Source organism: Schistocerca serialis, chromosome 5 (assembly GCF_023864345.2).
Source record: "Schistocerca serialis cubense isolate TAMUIC-IGC-003099 chromosome 5, iqSchSeri2.2, whole genome shotgun sequence".
Classification (NCBI taxonomy): domain Eukaryota; kingdom Metazoa; phylum Arthropoda; class Insecta; order Orthoptera; family Acrididae; genus Schistocerca; species Schistocerca serialis.
The window spans coordinates 826,322,840-826,343,179 of NC_064642.1; the positions used below are offsets into that span (position 1 = coordinate 826,322,840).

The 20,340-nt window shown below is 46.0% G+C and overlaps 1 protein-coding gene across 1 annotated transcript in view; it reads right to left on the minus strand.

Moving 5' to 3' along the window:
- Positions 1–20,340, minus strand: part of LOC126482250 (putative odorant receptor 71a) — a 96,406-nt gene that overhangs the window by 40,146 nt on the left and 35,920 nt on the right. The window contains exon 5 of the mRNA XM_050106230.1: positions 18,627–18,782. Within this exon, the coding sequence (XP_049962187.1) occupies positions 18,627–18,782 (156 nt within the window). The remainder of the gene's footprint in view (positions 1–18,626; positions 18,783–20,340) is intronic.

Sequence of the window (20,340 nt, forward strand, 5' to 3'; positions counted from 1 at the left end):
GAGGAGAATGTCTTCGGGGACGAAGGGTGGGGGGAGGAGGGGGGGGGGGAAACGAGGAAACAGTCCTTCCCATCACTCGCTTCTGTCGTGCTGCTGCCTATGGTCTACAACTGGGCGACTTGTTTGGCGTAGAGATGTTTATTTATGTGCCACTGGGAAGAGTTATGATTAAAATTCAGGACGCAACGTCAAGTAATAAAATATCGTCACTTACAAATAACTTATATGATTTAGTGAATGCATGCCAGTCACAGATGTTACCTGTTCCTTATTTAATCGGCGTTTGGAACGGATATCTCGCGGCGCTGATGGTAGCTGTGTCCCATCGCACTCTCCCGTCCGCGCGACTACAGCGCCATTCCAGCACGAGCTGCGTTTCCTGGGTAGCCTTTCTCCCATTTGCCGTGACACCCCTCAGACATTAACTCCATACCACAAGACCCGTTCCTATCAGCTGAGTGCCCGCGTCACACGTCCAGAGCCGGCAGCAATTCGCGCCGGCTCCCAGTAGCGGCGGCTCACGCCAGCCTTCTGGTGCAGTCAGCCGCATCTGCATGTGTACAGTCGGCCGACTGCGCCAGCCTTCTGGTGCAGTCAGCCGCATCTGCATGTGTACAGTCGGCCGACTGCGCCAGCCTTCTGGTGCAGTCAGCCGCATCTGCATGTGTACAGTCGGCCGACTGCGCCAGCCTTCTGGTGCAGTCAGCCGCATCTGCATGTGTACAGTCGGCCGACTGCGCCAGCCTTCTGGTGCAGTCAGCCGCATCTGCATGTGTACAGTCGGCCGACTGCGCCAGCCTTCTGGTGCAGTCAGCCGCATCTGCATGTGTACAGTCGGCCGACTGCGCCAGCCTTCTGGTGCAGTCAGCCGCATCTGCATGTGTACAGTCGGCCGACAGGCACGTGAGCGATGGCAGTGGTAACAGTGCTACTATGGCAGAGTTACGAAACACATATTTCCGAAATTCCTACACCAAAGCAGAAGAAGTAAATATTCCTGAATTCGAATCAACAACAAAACTTAGAAGTAGCTACCTCATTGTAGCGAAGCAGCTTAAGTCACTCAATAAATGTACGTCTTCCGGTCCAGATTATGTAACAGTTATGTTCTTATCAGGGTTTGCTGATATACTGTCTCCATACTTAACTAACTTAATTACTCCAATAAAATAAAAATCCATTTTCCTTAGCAGACAGTTGCTTTGTAAGAGAAATGGGACTTCTCTGGAAGAGATATGCAAGTGAAAGAAAGATTCTCGTCGTGCAATTGACTATCTGTCTAAATACATGACACAAGTACGGAAACTGGGGTAGTATGGCGGAAAGTTAGTTTACACTGAAGAGCCAAAGAAGAGTACGAGAGGGTGGAGATCTCTTCTGAATAGCACGTTGTAAGACATCGCAGATATGCTCAATAATATTGATGTCTGGGGAATTTGGCGGCCAGCAGAAGTTTTTCAACTCAGGAGAGTGTTGCTGGAGCCACTCTGTAGCTGTTCTCGACGTGTGAGGTGTCGCATCGTCGTGCTAGAATTGCCCAAGTCCGTCGGAATGCACAGTGGACATGAGTGGATGCAGGTGATCAGACAGGATGCTTACGTACGTGTCATCTGTTAGAGGCGTATCTAGACGTATCAGGGGTCCCATATCACTCCAACCGCACACACTCCACACCATTACAGAGCCTCCACCAGCTTGAACAGTCCCCTGCTGACGAGCAGTGTTCATGGATTCATGAGACTTCTCCATACCCGTACACGTCCATCCGCTCGATACAATTTGAAATCCATCCGCTCGATACAGTATGAAACGAGACTCGTCCGACCAGGTTTCCATGCATTGAGAATCCGGTGTCGGTGTTGACGGGCCCAGGCGAGGCGTAAAGCTTTGTGTCGTGCAGTCATCAAGGGTACACAAGTGGCCTTCGGCTCCGAAAGCCCATATCGGTTATGTTTCGTTGACTGGTTCGCACGCTGACACTTGTTGATGGCACAACGTTGAAATCTGTAGCAATCTTCGGAATGGTTACACTTCTCTCACGTTGAAAGATTCTTCAGTCGTCGTTGGTCCTGTTCTTGTACGATCTTTTTCCGGCCACAGCGATGTCGGAGATTTGATGTTATACCGGGTTCCTGACATTCACGGTACACTCGTGAAATGGACGTATGACAAAACCCCCACTTCATCGCTACCTCGGAGATGCTATGTCCCATCGCTCGTGCGCCAACTATAACACCACGTTCAAATTCACTTAAATCTCGACAACTTTCCCTTGTAGCAGTAGTAACCGATCTAACAACTGCGCCACACACTTGTTGTCTTAGCGCCGTATTCTGCCTATTTACATTTCTCTGTATTTGAATATGCATGCCTAATCCAGTTCCTTTGGCACTTTAGTGTATTTCGTCGAAACCTGGGTGAACAACAACATTACTTTTAGTTGAGGGGCCGGCCGCGGTGGTCTAGCGGTTCTAGGCGCTCAGTCCGACACCGCGCGACTGCTACGGTCGCAGGTTCGAATCCTGCCTCGGGCATGGATGTGTGTGATGTCCTTAGGTTAGTTAGGTTTAAGTAGTTCTAAGTTCTAGGGGACTGACGACCATAGATGATAAGTCCCATAGTGCTCAGAGCCATTTGAACCATTTAGTTGAGGGGTTCATGTACAATGTTAGTAGAAACAACAGGATTATTGTAGTGAATACTGGGTCTAATTCTGGCTTTATTCATTAGTCTACATCAATGTTATTCTCTTCAAAATATTCCCCGTTACGTATTATATATACACTTACGCCAGCGCTTTTTCGAAAACTCGAAACATTTCTGGAACTCTAACTTTGGGATAGCTTGTAGCCCAATCAGCGACTAGTTTTAATCTCATCTATGCTTGTAAAATACTTCCCTTTATTTTTTTTGGGAAGAAGAGAAAATCACATGGAGCTAATATTGGGGCTATTGTATTGTTCTCGGGCAAAAATTCGCGAAAACGCAACGAAATGTAAGGAGGTGAATCGCCGTGATGCAAACGCCACGAACTCCTTCGCCACAAATCCAGACTTTTTTGTGGACTGCTACACGCAAATGACGCTGTACTTGTAAGCAGTGCTCCTTGTTGTTCGTTTCAGCTTGTGGCAAGACCGTGCGGTATACTGCAATGCTAAAATCTAAGAACGTCGAGCGATTTTCGGTTTTGGCGATGCAGATTGCCTCTTGCGCTCGGGAAATTTGACCTTAGTTTCAACGTCAAATCATATTTCACCATCTGCTATGACACATTTCAATAGACTTAGGTCATCGGTCCCTAAGCCTACACAGTGCTTAATCTAACTTATGCTATGGACAACTCACACACCCATGCCAGATGGAGGACTCGAATCTCCGATGGGGACAGCCGCACGTACCGTGACAAGGCGCCCAAGACCGCGCGGCTACCCCGCGCTATTCTTTTCGTTAAAAATTGAACAATTTTGAAACATATTTACTCGAAACATTTGAAACAATTTCATGCCCCGAGCCAGGTGACATCGCAACGCTATCACCGACTTCTCTGATTACGATACGGTGATCACTTGTACTCATTTCTTTCACTTTTTCCACCGTTTCATCGGTTGCAACAAAATTTAATACGAATTCTCTAAAACCGTTTGTATGCAAAATAAATAACCTGTGATATTACCAAAATAAGCACATTGCCGTCAACAAACCAGTCAGGAGACCGATTACTGAAAAAAAATACCTTCCAAAACACCGGCAGCGTTCTTCCTCACAGCTGGCAACAGACTAAATATGCAATACGCGAAACTGCTCAACATTGTGCAGATACTTTTCAGTCATGTTTATAAACACAATGACAAAAAATTTTGCGAAGTGAACTAATACAACACGTGCAATTACATATTCCTTGTTACTTTTTGAACACTCCTGTTGTAGTAAGAATTGTCGCGTCTCAACACAGCTCTTCAAAGGAAACTTCTACCCCTTAGTAGAAACACCAAACAAGAAAACTTCTTAAATTCTACACAATAATTGCGCTATTTAATGTTGTTGTACAAAGAGAGAGGAGGCAGATAAAGATTAACGGTAGAGGGGTAGGAGGAGCGAAAACAGAGAGGTGCGAGGAGGGTACCCAGTAATAGAATGCTGCGATAAACAAATACCTCAGCAACACCGGGTTTCTCATGTAGTTTACAATAACATGTATGATTCCAAGAAGTTCTCTCATTCTCCAGTAGATGACAGTGGCATTATTTTCAAAGTGGTGTGGAATTTAATTCATCGTAATTCAGCCATTAAACACAAAATATATATAAACTACATCCATAAATCTTTCTTCTTGTTAAGTCGACCTCAAAGTCAAAACAGTATCAAAGTTCCTGCAATAGTTCCTGAGATCATCTTGAACCTACAGACAGAAACTGTGGCAGGGGAGTTTATGTATGTAGTAGCGACTCCTACGCCTTGGTCCGCTCCACTTGCTCCTAGTCTCCAGTACTTGGGGCCGTTGCCCCCCTCCGACATCAACACCTCAATCACAGCACAACACATTAAACTTATCCTCCAGTCGAACCGCAACACAGCCCCTGGTCACGACTGTGTCACCTGCTGCCACCTTAGAGAAAGCCCCTTCTCCTTCCTGACTGTCCTTGCCCATCTCTATAATGTCATCCTCTCTACCGGCTTCTACCCCACCCTGTGGAAGACTTCCCGCGTCCTCTTATTCCTCAAACCCAACAAACCCCCTTCCGTCGCCTCTTTGTATCGTCCCATCTACCTCACCTCCGTCTTTAGTAAGGTCTTCAAATCCATTCTCTCCTGTCGTATCCATCAGCACCTTAATCAACACCACCCTATCCCCCCTCACCCAGTGTGTCTTCCAACACTCCTTCTCCGCTGAAGACCAACTCCTTAACGTCGTCCACCTTCTCTCCCTCCAGCTTAACTCGTGTCTCCGCCATTTTTGTTTCCCTCGACCTCCAAATCACCTGTGACCGTTTATGGCATTCCGGTCTCCTCTTTAAACTCCAAACCTACGCCATGCCTAACAATTTTGTCCATCTTGTCGCTTCCTGCCCCTCACTCTGCCCTTCCTACGTCACCTTCCACAACACCAACTCCCGTATCTTTAATTCCACTGCTGCCGTCCCCCAGGGCTCTGTCCTCTCCCCTCCACTCTATTTCCTTTACACCGCCAATATGTCCAAGCCGCACCCACCTGTCCACCTTCTCCAATATGCTGATGACACCGCATCCCTGGCTCTCTAACCTACCCTTCAATCGTCCCAACACACCCTCTAAACCCACCTTGACCAGTTCACCACTTAGTGTAACCAGTGGTTCCTTCATCTCAACCCCTCCAAAACCCAGGCATTAATCATTGGCCACACCACCTGCTCCTTCCGTCTCCATGATTTCCACTTCACCATTTATGGTCGTCCTATCCAGCTCACCCCCACCCTGAGATACCTTGGCCTCACCCTTTTCATCACCACACCTTGACCCCTCACCTCCTGACCATCCATCCGAAAGCCCATTCCCACTTTCGCCTCCTGAAACTCCTGTCTGTCAGGCTATGGAGATTGCATCTTTCCACCATCCTCCACACATATAAATCCCTCACCTGTTCTATCCTCTCCCTCTAAATCCTCGAACACCATGCACTCCGCCTTGCCTTCCGTCTCCGCCTTCCTTCCCCCATACAGCTCATGTATGACCTCATCCCCTCCCCCCTCCTCCTTTTCCTCCAACTTCTCTGCATCCTTTACACTGTCTGCAGGCTTGATTCCACCCCCCCCCCCTGCACCTCATGGTTTCCTCCTTCCTCTCCACCTGCTACCCGGTGCCATGCTTCTATCGCTGCACCCCTCCCTCTCTCCACTTCCACACCCTCCATCTCCTTCATTGGGGAAATTTCCAGCGCCTCTCCCTCCTGGATGTTGAACTTTGCCGTGACATCTACTCTTCCTTCCAACTGTAACCTGGCCTTGTACCCCCCCCCCCACTCCCCACGGCCCCCTTTTTTCCTCTCCCCTCCTTCTCCCACAGTGGATTTTTCTCCTTCCCTCCCTGAAACCCTGCACCCCCTCCTTGACTGCTTCCCTCTCACGCCCTTCCTTCCCCAGCCCTCTTCTGTGCACCTCCACCTGTCTCCCCGCCTGTCTCCTCCCCTCACTCCCATCTTCCCTTCTCCCCTCCTCCCTTCCCTCCCTTCTTCCCTCCTCCCTCTTCCCCCCTCCCTTCTTCCCTCCACCCTCATCTGTATGCCCCTGGCAGATCCTCTCCATTTGCTCATTGTTATCAGTGTGCTACGTCAGTGTTGTGTTTGGTGCTGTTCTCCTGTGCATCAAGTGCTGCGATTTTAATTGTGTGCTGGACTTGTACATGGTGTTGTTGTCAGTGCTACGCCGTCCTTCGATACTTTTACCATCCAGTGTGTGGTTTAGTTTTGTGTGAGCTAATTTTTTACCGTTCTTATCTCCATTTTACAGTTCCCCCTTTTTGTCTGTTCTCTTCCATACTGTTCCCCATTTTTTTATATATCTACGAACGCCATATTTCGCCATGCTGTTATATTAAACGTCTTCTTTGTACAATTACTGTCTTTCGGCTGAAGAGCAGCGCATATGCTATTGCCAGCCCGCCCCAGGTGGGGCTTTCACATAACAAACGATTCAAGCAGTGCACGCCAGAAAAGTTCTCAAGTGCACGAGTGTCATCTGCTGCATATTTGAATGGCATTAGGAGAGACACCTCGTGGCAATGATAGGCGCACATCATCTACACCATATGGTGTGTGGAGGAAGGCACCCCAACTAGTCTTTTCCCTTCCTACAGGTGAAACACTCTTTCCTAAAAGTCTCCCAATAATCCAAAGTCGACCATCCGCCTTCAATGCCACAGTCCTCAGATGGTCGTTCCTTTCATATCGCTTTGCAACTTCAGGCCCAGATATTTAAACGACTTGACTGTGTCAAGCAGTACACTACTAACGCTGGATATGAACGGTATGGGTTTGTTTTTCCTACTCATCCGCATTAACTTACATTTTCCACATTTAGAGCTAACTGCCATTAATCAGGCCAACTAGAAATTTTATCTAAGTCATCTTGTATCTTCCTACAGTCACTCAATTTCGACAGCTTACCGTACACCACTACATCAGCAGGAAACAACCTCAAACTGCTGCCTACCTCGTTCGCCAAATATTTTATCTATATAGAGAACAACAGCGGTCCCATCACACTTCCTTGGGGCGCTCCTGACGATATCCTTGTGTCTAATGAACATTCGCCGTCGAGGACAACATGTTGTTGTTGTTGTGGTCTTCAGTCCTAAGACTGGTTTGATGCAGCTCTCCATGCTACTCTATCCTCTGCAAGCTTCTTCATCTCCCAGTATTTACTGCACCCTACATCCTTCTTAATCTGCTTAGTGTATTCATCTCTTGGTCTCCCTCTACGATTTTTACCCTCCACGCTGCCCTCCAGTGACCCCTCGATGTCTCAGAACATGTCCTACCAACCGATCCCTTCTTCTAGTCAAGTTGTGCCACAAACTCCTCTTCTCCCCAATTCTATTCAGTACCTCCACATTAGTTATGTGATCTACCCATCTAACCTTCAGCATTCTTCTGTAGCACCACATTTCGAAAGCTTCTATTCTCTTCTTGTCCAAACTATTTACCGTCCAGGTTTCACTTCCATACATTGCTACACTCCATACAAATACTTTCAGAAATGACTTCCTGACACTTAAATCTATACTCGATGTTAACAAATTTCTCTTCTTCAGAAACGCTTTCCTTGCCATTGCCAGTCTACATTTTATATCCTCTCTACTTCGACCATCATCAGTTATTTTGCTCCCCAAATAGCAAAACTCCTTTACTACTTTAAGTGTCTCATTTCCTAATCTAATTCCCTCAGCATCACCCGATTTAATTTGACTACATTCCATTATCCTCGTTTTGCTTTTGTTGATCTTCATCTTATATCCTCCATTCAAGACACTGTCCATTCCGTTCAACTGCTCTTCCAAGTCTTTTGCTGTCTCTGACAGAATTACAATGTCATCGGCGAACCTCAAAGATACACATTGAATAACATCGGGGATAGGTTACAGCCCTGTCTGACTCCCTTCCCAACCACTGCTTCCATTTCATGCCCCTCGACTTTTATATCTGCCACCTGGTTTCTGTACAAATTGTAAATATCCTTTCGCTCCCTGTATTTTACCCCTGCCACCTTCAGAATTTGAAAGAGAGTATTCCAGTCAACATTGCCAAAAGCTTTCTCTAAGTCTACAAATGCTAGAAACGTAGGTTTGTCTTTCCTTAATCTTTCTTCTAAGATAAGTCGTAGGGTCAGTATTGCCTCACGTGTTCCAATATTTCTACGGAATCCAAACTGATCTTCCCCGAGGTCGGCTTCTACCAGTTTTTCCATTCGTCGGCAAAGAATTCGTGATAGGATTAAACTGATAGTTCGGCAGTTTTCACATCTGCCAACACCTGATTTCTTTGGGATTGGAATTATTACATTCTTCTTGAAGTCTGAGGGTATTTCGCCTGTTTTATGCATCTTGCTCACCTGATGGTAGAGTTTTGTCAGGACTGGCTCTCCCAAGGCCGTCAGTAGTTCCAATGGAATGTTGTCTACTCCGGGGACCTTGTTTCGACTCAGGTCTTTCAGTGCTCTGTCAAACTCGTATCTCCCATTTCATCTTCATCTACATCCTCTTCCATTTCCATAATATTGTCCTCAAGTACATCGCCCTTGTATAGACCCTCTATATACTCAGTCCACCTTTCTGCTTTCCCTTCTTTGCTTAGAACTGGGTTTCCATCTGAGCTCTTGATATTCATACAAGTGGTTCTCTTATCTCCAAAGGTCTCTTTAATTTTCCTGTAGGCAGTATCTATCTTACCCCTAGTTAGATAAGCCTCTACATCCTTACATTTGTCCTCTAGCCACCCCTGCTTAGCCATTTTGCACTTCCTGTCGATCTACATCTACATCTACATCTACATCGATACTCCGCAAGCCACCCAACGGTGTGTGGCGGAGGGCACTTTACGTGCCACTGTAATTACCTCCCTTTCCTGTTCCAGTCGCGTATGGTTCGCGGGAAGAACGACTGTCTGAAAGCCTCCGTGCGCGCTCTAATCTCTCTAATTTTACATTCGTGATCTCCTCGGGAGGTATAAGTAGGGGGAAGCAATATATTCGATACCTCATCCAGAAACGCACCCTCTCGAAACCTGGCGAGCAAGCTACACCGCGATGCAGAGCGCCTCTCTTGCAGAGTCTGCCACTTGAGTTTATTAAACATCTCCGTAACGCTATCACGGTTACCAAATAACCCTGTGACGAAACGCGCCGCTCTTCTTTGGATCTTCTCTATCTCCTCCGTCAGACCGATCTGGTACGGATCCCACACTGATGAGCAATACTCAAGTATAGGTCGAACGAGTGTTTTGTAAGCCACCTCCTTTGTTGATGGACTACATTTTCTAAGCACTCTCCCAATGAATCTCAACCTGGTACCCGCCTTACCAACAATTAATTTTATATGATCATTCCACTTCAAATCGTTCCGCACGCATACTCCCAGATATTTTACAGAAGTAACTGCTACCAGTGCTTGTTCCGCTATCATATAATCATACAATAAAGGATCCTTCTTTCTATGTATTCGCAATACATTACATTTGTCTATGTTAAGGGTCAGTTGCCACTCCCAGCACCAAGTGCCTATCCGCTGCAGATCTTCCTGCATTTCGCTACAATTTTCTAATGCTGCAACTTCTCTGTATACTACAGCATCATCCGCGAAAAGCCGCATGGAACTTCCGACACTATCTACTAGGTCATTTATATATATTGTGAAAAGCAATGGTCCCATAACACTCCCCTGTGGCACGCCAGAGGTTACTTTAACGTCTGTAGACGTCTCTCCATTGATAACAACATGCTGTGTTCTGTTTGCTAAAAACTCTTCAATCCAGCCACACAGCTGGTCTGATATTCCGTTTTCTGATACGTTTGTATTCCTTTTTGCCTGCTTCATTTACTGCGTTTTTATATTTTCTCCTTTCATCAATTATATTCAATATTTCTTCTGTTACCCAAGGATTTCTACTAGCCCTCGTCTCTTTACTTACTTGATCCTCTGCTGCCTTCACTACTTCATCCCTCAGAGCTACCCAGTCTTCTTCTACTGTATTTCGTTACTCCATTCCTGTCAATTTTTCCCTTATGCTCTCCCTGAAACTCTGTACAACCTCTGGTTTAGTCGGTTTATCCAGGTCCCATCTCCTTAAATTCCCACCTTTTTGCAGTTTCTTCAGTTTTAATCTACAGTTCATAACCAATAGAGTGTGGTCAGAGACCAAATCTGCCCCTGGAAATGTCTTGCAATTTAAAACCTGGTGCCTAAATCTCTGTCTTACCATTATATAATCTATCTGATACCTTCTAGTATCTCCAGGATTCTTCAATGTATTCAACCTTCTTTTATGATTCTTGAACCAAGTGTTAGATACGATTAAGTTATGCTCTGTGCAAAATTCTACCAGACGGCTTCCTCTTTCATTTCTCTCCCCCAATCCATATTCACCCACTATGTTCCCTTCTTTCCCTTTTCCTACTCTCGAATTCCAGTCACCCATGACTATTAAATTTTCGTCTCCCTTCAATAGCTGAGTAGTTTCTTTTATCTCATCATACATTTCATCAATTTGTTCATCATCTGCAGAGCTAGTTGGCATATAAACTTGTACTACTGCAGTGGGCGTGAGCTTCGTGTCTATCTTGGCCACAATAATACGTTCACTATGCTGTTTGTAGTAGCTTACCCGCACGCCTATTTTTTTATTCATTATAAAACCTACTCCTGCATTACCCCTATTTGATTTTGTATTTATAACCCTGTATTCACCTGACCAAAAGTCTTGCTCCTCCTGCCAACGACCTTCACGAATTCCCACTATATCTAACTTTAACCTATCCATTTCCCTTTTTAAATTTTCTAACCTGCCTGCCCGATTAAGGGATCTGACATTCCACGCTCCGATCCGTAGAACGCCAGTTTTCTTTCTCCTGATAACGATGTCCTCTTGAGTAGCCCCGCCCGGAGATCCGAATGGGGGACTATTTTACCTCCGGAATATTTTACCCAAGAGGACGCCATCATCATTTAACCATACAGTAAAGCTGCATGCCCTCGGGAAAAATTACGGCTGTAGTTTCCCCTTGCTTTCAGCCGTTCACAGTACCAGCACAGCAAGGCCGTTTTGGTTAGTGTTACAAGGCCAGATCAGTCAATCATCCAGACTGTTGCCCCTGCAACTATTGAAAAGGCTGCTGCCCCTCTTCAGGAACCACACGTTTGTCCGGCCTCTCAACAGATACCCCTCCGTTATGGTTGCACCTACGGTACGGTTATCTGTGTCCTTGAGGCACGTAAGCCTCCACATCAACGTCAAGGTCCATGGTTCGTGGGGGGAGGAGGACAACATACTGAGTTCTATTACTTAAGAAGTCTTCGAGCTACTCATATATCTGTGAATTTATTCTATATGCACGTATTTTCGTTAACGGCTTGCAATGGGACACCGTGTCAAACGCTTTCCGGGAATCTAGAAATATTGACTCTACCTGTTGCCCTTCACCATAGTTCGCACTATATCATGTGAGAAAAGGACAAGCTGAATTTCACACAAGCGATACTTTCTAGAACCATACTGGTTCTTGAACATAAGCTCCTCATTCTCAAGAACATTTATTGTATTCGAACTGAGAATATATTCGAGGACTCTGCAACAAATCGAAGTTAGGGATATTGGTCTGTAATTCTGCGGTTCCGTTCTTGGCCCCTCTTATACACAGAAATCACCTGTGCTTTTTTCCAGTTGCTGGGCGAGATACTCGCAATAAATCCCAGCTAGAGATGGGGCAATGCCGTACAGTGCTCTTTGTAAAACCGTATTAGGATGCCATCTGGACCTGGTGCCAGATCTTTTGCTAAGATAGGACGGTGGTAGTTGTATGGTTCAAATGGCTCTGAGCACTATGGGACTCAACATCTGAGGTCATAAGTCCCCTAGAACTTAGAACTACTTAAACCTAACTAACCTAAGGACGTCACACACACCCATGCCCGAGGCAGGATTCGAACCTGCGACCGTAGCAGTCCCGCGGTTCCGGACTGCAGCGCCAGAACCGCTAGACCACCGTGGCCGGCTGGTAGTTGTATGCTTCGCGCATTTATTCACAAGTGCACAAATCTCTACTAATCTTTTCTTGTCGTCATTTGTGCGTTCTCTTTTGAACCGAGAGTGCAACAGCGTCTGCTTCCTCAGCATCTTCCGAATTTCGTTATTAAACCATAGTGGATGTTTTCCATCCTTTATCCACTTACTAGGCATATAACTCTCCAGACTACGATTTACATTCTGCTTAAACTTTTCCCATAATTCCTATACGTCTATCATACTGGAAATAAGTGATGTCAATTCACTGTCTGAGAGAGATGCTAACAACTGCTTATCTGTTCTGTCTTCTTGACTGATTTATTAACTTTCGTAATCATAATTGCTATAATGACATAAAACTAAAAAACGAAACTCTTGCCGAACAGGCCATGAAGGCCCAACTGTACTGACCGGCCGCCATGTCATCCTCAGCTCATAGGCGTCACTGGATGCGGATATGGAGCGGCATGTAGTCAGCACACCGCTCCCCCGGCCGAATGTCAGTTTCCGAGATCGGAGCCGCTACTTCTCGATCAAGTAGCTGCTCAGTTTGCCTCACAGGGGCTGAGAGCACCCCGCTTGCCAACAGCGGTCGGCAGACCGGATGGTCACACATCGAAGTGCTAGACCGGTACTTAACTTCGGTGATCTGGAGGGAACCGGTGTTAGCACTGCGGCAAGGCCGTTGGCGCTATAATGACATCATGATCGCTAGTACCTGTTTCTAGACTGACACTGTCGATAAGGTCCAGCCTATTTGTAGCTACAAGGTCTAAGATATTTCCATTGCGTATGGGCTACCGAACTAGCTGTTCAAGTCAGTTTTCAGAAAACGTGCTCAAAAGTATTTTGCATGACTGGCAGTACCCCCCCCCCCCTTCAATAAATCCATTGACATCCCGTTCTAAACTCGCTAGGTTAAAGTCGCCTCCAATAGTATTGCACGATCTTGTCATTTACGCGCTATTGATCGAATACATTCTTTGAATGACTCTAAAACTGTCACAACGAAACCGGTTGGCCGATAAAAACATCCAACATTTAACTTGGTTTGACCTTCACCTACACCTGTTATACACGACCAGCTGACTTCACTGTCACACTCAACTTCGACCTCACCAGAGACAAAAATTTTGTCTACTGCAGTAAAGACTCCCCTTCCTATTACCTCTAACCGGTCCTTGCCATACTCGTTCCACGACTCGCTAAATACGTCAGAGCTTTCCACTCTGGGTTTCAGTCACCTCTCGGTCCCAAGAATAACTTCAGCGCGAGAATGTTCCAGGAAGGCAGCAAATTTTGGAACTTTTTTGCGAATACTTCAACAGTTACTGACAAAATTTCGACACTCGAAGTGATTTACCCTGAGCGTCGACTGACTTCCTTTGTTGCGCATCGACTGGTGAGTATTCACCAGAGTACCTCAAACTTCTGCCTAGCCTAAAAAAAAAACCTCATGTGCACTCCACATGTACTCTGCTACCCGAGTAGCTGCTTCTTGCAGGCTCGATGGTCATCGGCAAGGCCGCCTCCACATCACAGACGTAGCGAGGCGACACATTGGCTTTCTTTCAAGCCCTGAACGCTACCTGCCTATGAGGCTACATAATGCGCCTAACACCGGAGCTCCCAATAACTAGTAAACCCCTGCTCGGACCCTGCTGAAGCAGCGGCCACCTGTCCACTCACAGGCTGAATGGGCGAGGCCAAGCGGCCAGTCTCCAAACCGGCCCTCCGCCTCGAGCGACTCCTTACCACCCGCCTGCGACGAGGGCGGATCCACCGTGTCAGGTACAGCACGAGGTGCCTCGACATCAGAGCCCGTGGGCAAAACAGCTGAGGTGTCCCATGTGATGTGCAAGACTCTCTGCCACCGCTGCTCCCCGAGGCAGCTTCCTGAAGACCATAACCGAACGCATTCAGCTCTTCGCGAACTGCGGCAAGCTGCTCATGCATCCACACACAGCATGCACACATTCTAACCATTCTAGCAAGACCAGCTGAGGAATTAAACGATAAAAGTAGACAGAATCTCAAATATGCAACTTGCTACCTTCCTGATGCGTCACCAATGGATGCTGATACGTTAATGAGCTATGTAGCTGTCTGTTCAGTGAGCAACTACTGCGCTAGAGCCTGAATGAATTTACCATTACAAAAAGGTGAGATTAAGTCTCTTAAACAGAACAAATCACACGAAATTTAATGAATACACTACGAGGAAAAAAACAGTAAAAGGTAAACAGTTAAATTGCCGTTCTGCCGATCAGCCGAGAGCTGCAGCCTGGCTGACTGGCTTAGTAAACGAACGGTCGCTTTGATTAATATGTTCACAAGCAACGAAAATATTCCATGTGAGTCATGCGTGTATGCGTATCAAGGCCACAAATTAGAAAAGAAAACACATCTGATCTGCTCGTAGGCATGAGCCCATGATAGCACTCATCTTGTAAAGCTTAGTATAGGCTGACACATTCTTCAGACTGACTGCTAGAATTATTTGACACGGAAATTTGAGGTGTAGTTTTTTGACGTGACATGCAAAGAACCGTGTCCGCATTTAAGTTCGATTCAAGGAAAATAGACAGCTGAAAACTGTGTCACCTTTTGTACTCCTGAAAAAAGTTTTCTATCTAAATGAAGCAAACTCACATTCCTTGTTAAAATAGTTTTCCGAAAACATTATATTCTTTGCATACAAAATTTAAATCAACAAATTTTGGATTTGCTTGTCTTTTTCGCTGTTAGTGTAAGTTGTTATCTAACGATTGCAGCGGAACAGCTTGTTAAAAATATATGACTCTTTCACATGTTATAGTCTCACTTCGTTACTTAATGAGGAAATGCCTGCTTTGAAGTTAAATAACTCACTGCTCAATGTTCGAAGAATTTACCCAGTGAGTGCGTACTGCGATCGCTGATCTGTGGAAAACAGAAACTGGCAGTCTCAAATTGTCTTTTCTCAAAAAGCGTGCCCCAGCCGTCTCTAGAAGTCTTTCGAAACCTTTGTGAGGTGGCAACGGCCTTGCACCTTACATGAGTCCATTTAACGTGACACTTTAGGTTTTGTTGGTTACGGTGTAGGAAATCTGTGTGGCAACGCATCAGCACGCGGGAATTCCGCGATTTTGTAATTATAAGATTTTGCGGAAAGGCAGTACACGAGACAGAGCTCAGCTACGTCCCCACCTAGCCGCCGAAGGCCACAGCCTGACGGTATGAATGGTGAACTGGGGGATTTCTGTAATCCGTTTAGAGAGGCCACAGCGGCCACCAACCTCTGAAGGATGCGCGGCTGCAGGTGTTCAAGATTTACCAAAACAGAGCAGTGGATAGCTGAACGGGCTTTCCTGTGCGTGCTCTCGCCTATGTCCCACAAATTTTACGCCTTCGAGTAACTCGAGTGGGGCCGGCCATGAGTTCCAAATAACAAACTTTCATTGCAAGAATCTGTGTTCGCTACGACGGGGAATCCTGCCGGGAACCGAGCGAGGTGGCGCAGTGGTTAGACACTGGACTCGCATTCGGGAGGACGACGGTTCAATCCCGCGTCCGGCCATCCTGATTTAGGTTTTCCGTGATTTCCCTAAATCGCTCCAGGCAAATGCCGGGATGGTTCTTTTCAAAGGGCACGGCCGACTTCCTTCCCCGTCCTTCCCTATTCCGATGAGACCGATGACCTCGCTGTCTGGTCTCCTTCCCCAAAAACAACCAACCAACCTGCCGGGAAAATCTCGAGTGGTCTCTTGGGAGAAAACTTCCAGTAAACGTGCTATTTCCCTCAGCTGTGGCTCTTCCCAGCCGTCGAGGGCGGAGTTTACTTGTGAAATTTTGTAGAAATAAAAGTATTGTTGAAAAGAGTTCTATTCCCGAGCCGTACATTGGTCGGCACTGGCAAACTGGGTATTTTGAGAGCTTCTAGTGATGTGACTCGCTCGGTAAAAGTTGAGGTGAGAAAACAAAGGTGAAGAGCGATCTTGCTGGACTCTCGATAGAGGTCTTCCGTTCTGGGCTCTCGTACTGAGAAGACGTTAGCCAAGTCGTCTCCCGTCTTGGTCTTTTGTTCTGAGTCGACGTTAGCCGCGCCAGCTCATTGCTGATGGAAACATTGTCGCAATTAGAGAAGTTTACGGATAGCAGTCTGGTGTTCGAATACTGTAGGGTTGTACTTTCCGAGACGCCACACGCCGACCGCACGGCCGCGCCGTCGCCGTCGGAGACCGCCGCTACAACAGGAACATTACGGTGAGATCGCTCCCGCTTCGGCCTGTGTTAGGAGTAACGTTAAATAGTTGGATCAATTGCAACTGCTGTTTCCACAGAGGTTTCACGGTAGTTTGGAGTGTAGTGGTTCTTCGTACATATGTTATAAGAGGTCGCGTTTTGGACCGATTTTAACACAGTTACTGCCAATGCCAGTTAGGAGGATAATTTGTAAACTGTTCATTGTGTTTCATTGAGCATTGATCTGAAGGTTATAATAAAATTATTGTGATTCAGTAGAGCCTTTACTTTCAGTAGTTGACCCTGAATTCACCCTTTTGCTTCATTTTATTTTTGTGAATGTGTTTGATGTCATTGAACATCGTAAGTGTTCGTGATCGTTCATGTTTGGAAGTAAGAATAGTTGTGATTTATCGTCAACACTACAACCGCAGATTAATTAGGGGTGACAGGGCCACATTTAAATCTAGCGTTATCCATTTTTGCGTGCAGTTTCACTCCCAGTTTCTGTGTACGTTGTTTGTCAGGGGCGAACAAATGCAAAAATCGGACAAGCAACGCCCGGGGTGTTACACCTTCTGCAGACATCTGTAAAGAATTTCTGAATCGCACTCCATCTTCTGCTTTTAAGATGTCAAAAAGATCGGACCCTCGTCTGTTTCTTTTTTTTTTTTTTCTTTGGGAAGTTCACGAAACCGTCAACTTTCGTGAGCGAACATGCTACTTCAGGCTGTATATCGCGCTGCACACGAAATGTAGTTAACATTGCAAAATATTTAATGTACGAAGTAACATATGCGAAACCCCTCAATCTGTCCATCTATTCCTGATTCCTTTGTCCATCCACATCTACCCCCACCCCTCTCTCTCCCTATACATCCCATCCTGCCCTCTCTCTCTCTTTCCGTTCATTCTTCTATCCATCTCGACCTTCTTCCCATCCATGGACATCCACATATGCAGCACCTACACAACAACTCGATAATGCAGGCCAGTGTTAGTCCAACACAACATCCCTGTGATTCAGGGTAGCCTAGTCATATGGGACTGGGAAACCGTCTCTTGCCCGTAATGTGTAGGCTGCCCTTCATAGCAGGTTGATAAGGCAGGCTGATGCAATTCCCACACAAGACACCAGTCATGCAAGGCTATCCTATTCAACAGGGGCTGAAGAAACACGTTTTTGCCCTTTCTCTAGTCTTTTAGAGCTACGGGTTTATAATCCTCGCAATGCTGATACTCTTCAAGGTTTCAGTTTGTGTGCCTAATTTGACTCAGATCGATCAGAGGATTGAGAGGAGATCCCAGACATACATGCATACATAAGTACATAATCTGCCTTTCCCGCACAGCTTCACCTGCATAATATATCCTCCTCCTCTCTCTATCCATCTCTGCCTCCTCCTCTTCCTTTTTCACCAACCCACTACCCTTCTATACCTTCCACCTGCCTCACACATCTCCCTCTCCTCCCCTCGCTCTGGCCATTTTCTCCTCCGTCTTGCTCTGTCCACCCCATTCACAAAACAGCAGTCACGCAGGGCAGACTACGTGTCGGGGTCGGGAAAAACTATTTTGTGCCCCTGACATGTAGGCTGCCCTGCAAAGCAGGGGATCCTCGGGATGCCAGAAACAAATGGTTCAAATGGCTCTGAGCACTATGGGACTCAACATCTGAGGTCAGCAGTCCCCTAGAACTTAGAACTACTTAAACCTAACTAACCTAAGGACATCACACACATCCATGCCCGAGGCAGGATTCGAACCTGCGACCATAGCCGTCACGCGGTTCCAAACTGAAGCGCCTAGAACGGCACGGCCACACCGGCCGGCATGCCAGAAACACATATGACTTCTATATCCTTCCATCGGCAACATTAGATTCACTTGAGACCACTGCATTGCTCGTGCAACACCTGTCAATAATAACAAAAGCAGAGAAGGTAGCAGAAGAAAGTTTTCTGTAGAGGTAGCACCGAAGCGGAGAGGACGGCAACTTTCTTCGATAGCCCACTAAAAGATGGACAGCCACTAGAACACGAGTGAACACAACCGAATGTGAACCGGACAAGAGCGAATGTAATTTTCTCACACGTGCTAGCATTTACGACAGAGAGAGAGCTCTCGAGTTTGCTGCAGTGTGGAGGCGACTCACGTGCAGGAAGGTCTGCCTGGAGAGCGTGTAGAGGCTGCCCACGGTGATGTGCAGCGGCCGGCCGGCGCGCAGCGCCAGGATGCGCAGCGTCTGCCGGAAGCGGCGGCCCCCGGCCGGCCAGCGGCTGCTGTACGCCGAGAAGGGCAGCCGCTCGCTCTGCAACACGACACGTCACGACCACCGTGCGGCAAGCGCGCAGCGTGTCTGCACTACAAGCCATAACGGCAGCAGTTGTCCGTTACTGTGTCCTCATTCACTCAGTGCTGGCTCGTGGTTTCCATACCGGGGGCAGCCTACCAGCGTGGCCAAAATCCGGATTGGCAGAGACTCTTAACCGGGTAGGACGTCAAACTCGCCAACTTCGGGCAGGAGAGGCACGATAGGACATTTTAATTTCCATTGTCTATACTTTTACAAATAAATTCATAAAACTTTGTGAGCATGACCAGGAAGGGTTCAGGATTCACGCTCATAGCAGTGGAAGTTCAAAAATACAAATATATATATATATTTTTTTTTTTTTTTACTTGTGAAATGTCATCATTTTTTCACTTACTATTGGCTGCATTCGTTGCTATAGGTACACTTTTCATCGTAAGTAAGGAAGATTCTTCGATGAATTTTGCACAGCATACGAACCATACTTACAGGTATATGAAAACTCTAGAATTTTCCAAATCTATTAAAAACTCTGCTCAAAATTGAGGTAATTAACCATAAAATTTGAACTTTTTCTGAACATCACGTTTAAAATGTAACAGCTCATTAATTTTTTTCATTAATTAAATAAATTCTAGAGTTTCATACACCTGTAAGTATGGTTTGTATGCTGTGCAAAATTCATCGAAGAATCTCTCTTACTTGTGAAGAAAAGTGTACCTATAGCAACAAATGCAGCCAATAGTAAGTGAAAAAATGATGAAATTTCACACGCAAAAAAAATTTATTTTGTTATACTTCTGAATTTACATTGCTATGAGTTTGAATCCTGAATCCTTCTTGGTCGTGTTGACAAAGTTTTATAAATTTATTTGTGAAAGTAGAGACAGTGGAAATTAAAATGTCCTGTGGTACCTCTCCTGCTCTAAGTCGGCCCCTTTGACGTCCTACCCCCCTTAACGGTTTTCATTTCCTTTTTTTTTGTTCTTTTCAATTATGTATCAGTACAAGTGTTTTTGGCAATTCTGTCCAGTACACACATTGTAAAAACCGTAAAAATGCACCTCACCATACAGAAATAAACTTGCAAATAACAAACTTGATCAAGGAAAGGGCGTTAGCAAGCAAGGAATGTGTTATAAGTTCGTTAGCCTCCAAAGCCGGTGTCATTTTGGATCGTATAATTTTTGAGCCACATCTTTATAAACTACTGAAACAACTAAGGAACGGAGCAAGTTGGTCGAAACTTCCGCAATTTAATTGTTTTAATAGTTTACAATGAGCTGGCCGCGGTGGCCTAGCGGTTCTAGGCGCTTCAGTCCGGAACCGCGCGAACTGCTACGGTTGCAGATTCGAATCCTGCCTCGGGCATGGATGTGTGTGATGTCCTTAGGTTAGTTAGGTTTAAGTAGTTCTAAGTTCTAGGGGACTGATGACCTCAGATGTTAAGACCCATAGTGCTCAGAGCCATTTGAACCATTTTCGTTTACAATGATGTAGCCCAATACCCTTAATTATTTAATCAAAAAAGGACGTGCTAGCCACTAAAAATAAT